The following is a 7,977-nucleotide window of genomic DNA, read 5'->3' on the forward strand; positions in this document are numbered from 1 at the left end:
TGTGTGTGTGTGTGTGTGTGTGTGTGTGTGTGTGTGTGTGTGTGTGTGTGTGTCTGTGTGTGTGTGTGTGTATGTGTGCGTGCGTGCGTGCGTGCGTGGGTGCGTACGTGTGCTTGTGTTTGTGTGTGGGGGGAGGGGCGTGTTTGATTGTGTGTGTGTTTGTGTGTGTGAGTCTGTGTGTATGTGTGCGTGTGCATAACTATGCATCGATATACTTAGAAACGTAGTCCTTATATCTTGTAGCGAAATTAATTTTTCTGTTACGGAATTATACTCCTGTTTCCGTCTTGCATTTTACACCGGTAACGTTGCATAGGAAAATCCGTTAAAAGTTAATTTTAAGACTTAAGCGTTGTATTTAACTAGAGTTGGTGACACTCTTTAAATTATACGGTTCTTTTTATATAATTATATCCGAGTTAACTCGATGTATATGACTAGAATCTTGCGTTGTTTGTTGTTGCGTCGGTCGCTTGAATTTGAATTAAAACTTGATGCAATAACTTTGGAGTGAATGACAAACATTTTACCGGACCTCGTATAGCCCGATGCGCTATGTTTAGAATATTAAATAGCAAGCCTGGCTAAAATGAGCATGGTTACCGATGCCAACGCATTATAGATATATGCTTGAAGGGATACATTACTCTAGTTTTTTTTTTATATTTGCAGTTAAAATAGGTTCAAATTTATGCAATAAAATTCTAGGGTGTAGTATATCCCTTTAACGAGCATTTCTCATTGTTTAGTTCTATAGAGATATGCCATTATGAGGTCGAAACCGAAAGGACGTCGGACGGTGATATAGAATTCCGTCTTAAAGTCGGTCCACGACAGGTAAGTGCAAGCGGTTATATTAAAACTTGTTTCAATCTTGATTTCTATTTTTAAATGGGATTTTTTTTAACAAAATCTATTTCATGTCGAAGTTCCGTCATTAAACCTAATAATCGGTTTGCAATCTGATTTCTGCGATTTTAAGCTAAATGTCCATTATTAACCGCTAATTTTAACCGTTTTTACATCCAAATGTAGTTTTCAAATAGGATTCAGATTTCTAATGTTGATTTTTCGTTTTTCATTGCCGTATTACATTTGTTTACTCAATTAATATTTTTGAACTAATTTGTGACAAAAATTCTATAGTGGTTCAATTAGAGTGTATGACCAAAATAGGTTAGTGCGTATTGTTCCCAGGTATTGTTGGCCGTGGGCCCGCTCCTCGTATAAAAACTAGATCTATATAGCATCATAGCTGAATTACCTGGGAAGGCCACTCCAGACTGCATATATTCCAACCAGAGGCTATAGAAGTCTTAACCTTACAGCGGCAATAACAGTATGATGATAACAAATTAATAGAACGTACGACAAAGGTCTGCATAATATCTTCATAGCGCGCATAAAAACGTCGAATTTCATGTTTACAAATATCCAAAACGATATCTATAACGCATAGAATTTTATTTTATATTTACGTGTATTTGTGACTGATATATATTATATATATATATATATATATCGTTTCACTTTTGTTTTTATTCAATCCTGATATTGTATATATATATATATTATATATATACAATATCAAGCAAAAATTTATTGAATAAAAACAAAACTGAAAAACATTTGTTTTCATTCACTCCTGATAGATCCACCCTTTATTTATGTATTTAATTATGTTTATCTTACATATGCATCAATGCAAGTTTATATGTACCCCTTGGTAATTAATTATCTTTCAGCATCCCAGCCAGCCGTCGTTAACTGATCTGCTGATCTACTTTATGAAATTGAACCCTGGCCTGATACCGCTGGTGACAAACAACTGGGAAACGATTGGCATTAAGAGCCCCGAGACGGCGTACTGCTCGCACCGGGCCGGTCAATACAGTGAGTCTTTCCTCGACGTAATATTTATTTCTCCCAGCCAAGGCCGACCAATTAATTTGTTCCAGCTGCCGCTGTTAAAACGCCGAATCAATGAAACACCTAGATTTTTTTTACAAAAGCGAACAAAGAACACATCTTATTCACTTTCTTGGCCCCTCTCTCTTTTTCTCTTTCTCCTATTTTCTCTCTTCTCTCACTACTTCGTCTGTCTTCGCTTCCATACTCATTCCCTCCTCTCTTCTATATATTTCCCTGCCCATTGCTTCGCGCGCGCTATCACTTTCTCTCCCCCTACATTTTTATTTATGTCAATTCTATCTTTTTCTTTCCTTCATAGCCATCCCTTTCAATCTCTTTTCTTATGCCATCTTTTTTCTATTCTCGTTATTCGCTGCCAGCATCTAGGTTTTAACTTTATCACACTGTCTCTCATTCCCTTCGGCGATTCCACGGAGCAACTACTTAATATATAGCGTGTTATTAATCTTGCCTGCCGCACGACCTCTCTTACCAAGAATATACAGTTGCACTCATAGTCATACTACTCACACACTACACAGTCACACTCTCTTATGTAACTAATGATGTAAGAAGAAGAAGAAGAAGAAGAAGAAGAAGAAGAAGCAGAAGAAGAAGAAGAAGAAGAAGAAGAGCACGAAGAAGAAGAAGGAGAAGAAGAAGAAGAAGAAGAAGAAGAAGACGAAGAAACAGAAGAAGAAGAAGAAGAAGAAGAAGAAGGAGAAAAAGAAGAAGAAGTAGTAGTAGTAGAAGAAAAAGACGAAGAAAAAGAAGAAGAAATAGAAGAAGAAGTAGAAGAAGAAGAGGAAGAAGAAGATGAAGAAGGGGCATGAGGAGGAGGAGGAGGAGGAGACAACAACAACAACAACAACAACAACAACAACAACAACAACAACAACAACAACAACAACAACAACAACAACATCATCATCATCATTAACAACAACAACAACAACAACGACGACGACAGTAACGACAGCAGCAACAAAAACAACAACAGAAGCGATAGCGGCGACAGCGGTAGTAGCAGCAGCAGCAGTGAAGGCTGCGTTTCATACGCTCGTATAGATAAAAGCAGCTGCATTACATCGAAAGTTCAAGGAGACGTTTCTCTTCAGTGCGCATAGCATGTAAGACAAACCATGCTGGGTTGATCTTCCCACTATACGCCAGAAACGCGAAGGAATTCGGGGAGGAATATTAGGATTTAATTATTGATTTGTTTTTCCGCAGGATTATATATAATATATTTATATATTTCGTATGTACATGGATTATTTTCTCCATGGTCTATTTCATCGATCCTGAACGGCAAGTTGTCCTTTAATACTATTTTAACGAGCAACTGTTACCGTATTATATTATTTCCGTCGTTAGGCCTAAAGGTAATGTAATTAAAATATTACTTGCAGTGACAACGAACGCGGGGAAATCACAAATCGGCACAGAGAGTGATCTAGGAGATTACGAACTCATTCAAGGTATCGTTTCGCTTAATTTTTATTTGATTTCATAGATGAGTATAATAATCAGCTTAGCTAAAATTAAATAAGGACAAGTCTCAAAAGATAAGTAAAATATACACATACTGTATTGGATTTTGTTAGTATAGGCGTTATAGGAGTAATTTTCCTTACCCTGTATATTACGCGCGTTGTAAGTTAAACACGAAGGAGAGTACGATATTTTCTGGTAAGCCATGTTTCGGTTATATTTGAATATTGGAAAGCACACGTGTATTTTTACCAGAAGGCGGAATAAAGGCTACGAATGGAATAACTGTACCTACAACATTAGGCGCCACATCGCGGACTTCCAGCAAAACATCAACACGAAGTTGTTCCGGAACACCTCCCTTACATTCGGCTGCATCTCATTCCCCACGATCTACACAATTGCATCTAGCAGGAGACCAGCAAGAGCCGCTGTACATGAATGAGGGCGTGGGTGAGTCTTCGCGCATCCCACACTGCGACGAACTACGAAAGTCAATTTCTACCGACAACACTGTCGAGAGCGGGGGATGATAGCGTAAATTGGCCAAGAAGGTCATCAGATGCCGGACTGCTCTATTGCTCTATGTCGACATTATTAAAATGCCGTGCTCAGGGGATTGGTACTATTGTAGACCAATGAATTGTGCCCTAGAAATTTCAATAATCTGACGCTGTTTTAGAAATGTCATATTATAAATATTTCTAGGACACAATTTATTGGTATAGTGCTGTTGCATTAGTTCATTTATTATATTCTCATAGATATTGCGCTGCGTGTACTTGTGCCCGTGAACATACCCCTAACTCCGACCAAAACGGAACTTGTTCCCCCTAAACTGGCATTCGAACCAATTGGCCGCTGGAACATGGGCCACATCTCTGCAAAACGGAATATGCTTTTTAAACGAAAATCGCCATGACGATGGTAATAAAAAAAATACAGATGGAAATCCTGATTCATGATAAAAATTTTCTTGCTGTCTGTCACATGCGTCACAGAGCTCCTGCGAGAGGTAGAAGATAGTGTACCATCACCACAATCGCCGCCACCATTGCCTAGCGACCCACCACCACCTAGACCGCCGAAGAAAGACAAGAGCTATCAACCGGAGGATGACGCGAATGAAGTTGAGGATTACTCGTCACCGAATGTCAAGACTGGCACTAAATCTATTTTAAAAAATACGAAGGAAGACAAGTACACTGAGGAAGTGAATAGAATACATGAGGAAATAAATCACGACGATGGTGAGTTGAAGCGATATAGGGCCAATCTGTCTTTCTCCATGCTTGTTTGTCTGCATGCCTGCTTGCCTGCCTCAATGCCTGCCTGCCTGCTTGCCTGCCGGCCTGCCTGTTTCCTGCCTACCCGTCTGACTACCTAATTGCCTCTTCCTCGAACAATCTATCTAATTATCTATCTCTCTCTCTCTCTATATATATATATCTATATATATATATCTATATATCTATATATATATATATATATATATCCATCCATCCATCCATCCATCCATCCAGCCAGCCAGCCAGCCAGCCAGCCAGCCAGCCATGCCTCCCTCCATCCGTCCACCTGCCTGCCTGCGTGCCTGCGTGCCTACATGCCTGCCTGCCTGCCTGCCTGCCTGCCTGCCTGCCTACCTACCTACCCAACAACCACCCACCCAATCGCCCAATCAACCACGCAGCCATCCATCCACGCACCCACCCACCCATCCACCCAACCACCCAGCCATCCATCCACGCAACGCAACCACCCAGCCATCCATCCGCGCACCCATCCACCCAACCACCCAGCCATCCATCCACGCACCCACCCTCCCATCCGCCCATCCACCCACCTACGTACCTGCCTGCCTATCTATATATCTACCCATTTATCTATCTATCCGTCTGTCTGTCTATCTGTACGTCCGTCCGTCTGCCCACCCGACCGCCCGCCCGTCCTTCCATCTATTCATCCATCCATCTATTTATTTATCTATCTAACCTATCTATCAATGTGTTCATTGATGTGTTTCATTGTGTTATTTGATGTCTCGGATTATAAGAAGATAACTATAACTAATTTAGGTATTTGACTCGGAATGCCTTTGACTTTACACGGGATGACCATTACTGGTATCAAGAGCTAATAATACCTCTTATCAACCTAATAATTACCTCTTATCAAGAGCTAATAATAGGTACTATTAGCTCTTACTATTATTTTACTATACAAGTGCATTGTTTTTGATTAGAAATAATATATTGTCTATTCTATAAATCGAAGGCGGAGAAGGAGACCACTCAATTGCCCATCGCATCGGCAGTGCTGATGGTTCGCAGACAGGTGCCGTAATCACGAGTGAGAGCAAAAAGTCAAACATAGGAGCCGGAAATCAGAAAAGTAGTTCAAAGGGGAAATCAGGTGCGAATAAATTGTATCAATCTAGTTGTGCGTGCATGCAGCGATACATAGTAGCTGCGCATATAGAGAGATCTACGTCGATCTATCCATCAACACCGGGTCATGTCCCATCTGTGATAACAGATATATATGGTGATGCAAATATCATGAGACGTACCGTTTATATGAAACTAAATGCAAGACGGTGCCTTACACATTCGCTATATGTGATACGCTGTACGCAAAGATAAAGCTTCGCTCAGTTAGACAAATATCGCGTGCTAACATTGCTGCAACTAAAGCAATCGACTTGAATCGCTCTGTTTTAGTGTTTGGCGATGGTAATATCTTCGAGGAACTGACGAGAAAGATCAAAAGTAAACGGCAAAGGAGTCAAAAACAACACCGCGATAAGGAGAAAGCCGTGGAGCGAGACAAGTCGGCCCCGAACGTTACCGTTATTGAGATAAGCAATCCGCAGCCCCTGGAACCGTAGGACAATTGGCCCGTTTCATTTTCCATTCCAATAGCACGATAAATGATGTAAATATTATGTTAGAATCAATCATATCATATCACACCGACGCACTGACGATATAGCTTTCATCGATATTTTTGCAATCAATCCACAATTAAAAAGGATCCACATAATGATCATGTAAATTAAAATTATCAATTGCTCTAACTAGATTATTGTATTGCAGGAATTCGCTATCTTGAAAGTACTTGATTACCCACAGCTACGTTCAGTAATGACGTTAATACTCTACCCAAACCAACGATTAATTCAATAACGGTAGATCTCCCGATTAAAATTTCACTGAAGTTTTAACAATGGCCGTTCACTAATTTTATTAACATTAAATGGACATGCGATTCGAGTATATAGCTATAGTAACGATGCTCTGCATAATTACACACAGTTATATCCACGGTATAGAGTGTACAAAAAGGTACAGGTGAATTGCAATGGCAGCCAACTATATGGCACTTACAAATTGCAGTGGAATCATTATATCAAGAGTAAGATAATATAGGATATTATCTTATATATCCTATCTATATATATCCTATATTATCTTACTCCTGATTATATAACACTCGCACCACAGTTCATAATTATGCATTGACATACAATTTACATTCTTGCGCCGATAAATTTTTGTTGCCGAGAATGCCTTTAAATTTTATTCAATTCGGCATTAACCACAATAAGAATAACATCAATGACATTGTTTTAACAGGGTAATAGACCTACATTTTGATTTGCTAATCTGCATTTAATTATTTATAATCACCCGATTAATGAGACCAAACAGAATGCCAATTGAAATGCTTAGTGTCATTTAAATATTGTGTTCATGGACGTTATGTACCTTGCTTCGTATGTAACCGAAGCAAGCTGACGAAAACGCGTTACGGGGCACAAACTGTTGTTATATTGTTCAATCGTCTTCTTAACGGATGTATGATTATGTTGCTTACATTATAACTGTTTTCCTACGATAAGACGCTTATTCCGTATTATTGGAAAATGTAGGCATTTATTTAACCAATTTCACGTAACAAAGGTCCGATTGCAGACATCTGTCAAATAAAAACAAACCAACGTAGTGAATAACAAGATTCTGGCGTATAACTGCTCACCTACGAATTTATTACTCCAGACACACTTTAGGAAAGGAGACCAAAATGTGCAATATTCGTTTTCGGCTCCAACGACTTCATAACAACACATGGCACCAACTGAATTCGTTAGTAGTAAGTTTGTCAATACTAACGGCGAGAATTGCGATTATTGCTTCCATTTCACCTAAAACAACATCAAAGGTTTTAACCCTAACGGTCTCAATATATATGTAATATATATATATAAATATATATACATATTTGTATATATATAGCGCCCGAGAAAGAGAGAAAATTGCGCGAGAGAGATACACAGAGAGAGTGTATGTATGCGTGCTTGCGTGCCTGCCTGCCTCATGCGTGCGTCCGTGCCTACCTGCCTGCATGCGTGCGTGCGTGAAGAGAAATATTGCGAGAGAGAGAGACAGGGAGAGGGAGAGACAAAGAGAGACAAACACACAGAGAGAGAAAGAGAGAGAGAGAGAGAGAGAGAGAGAGATGGGGGCTGAGAGTCACGGAGAGGGAGAAGGTAAACGAGAAGTCAAGAAAAGT

General features: G+C 39.6%; 1 protein-coding gene across 1 annotated transcript in view; it reads left to right on the forward strand.

Moving 5' to 3' along the window:
- The window catches only part of LOC106811774, a gene marked incomplete in the record, with an annotated part of 18,488 nt that extends 11,074 nt beyond the window's left edge, over positions 1-7,414 (forward strand). The window contains 7 exon segments of the mRNA XM_014815489.1: positions 750-837; positions 1,746-1,893; positions 3,324-3,392; positions 3,661-3,858; positions 4,407-4,655; positions 5,680-5,817; positions 6,126-7,414. Coding sequence (XP_014670975.1) covers positions 750-837; positions 1,746-1,893; positions 3,324-3,392; positions 3,661-3,858; positions 4,407-4,655; positions 5,680-5,817; positions 6,126-6,292 — 1,057 coding nt within the window.
- Positions 7,415-7,977: the final 563 nt, after the last annotated feature.

Source organism: Priapulus caudatus, unplaced genomic scaffold (assembly GCF_000485595.1).
Source record: "Priapulus caudatus unplaced genomic scaffold, Priapulus_caudatus-5.0.1 Scaffold573, whole genome shotgun sequence".
NCBI lineage: Eukaryota > Metazoa > Priapulida > Priapulimorpha > Priapulimorphida > Priapulidae > Priapulus > Priapulus caudatus.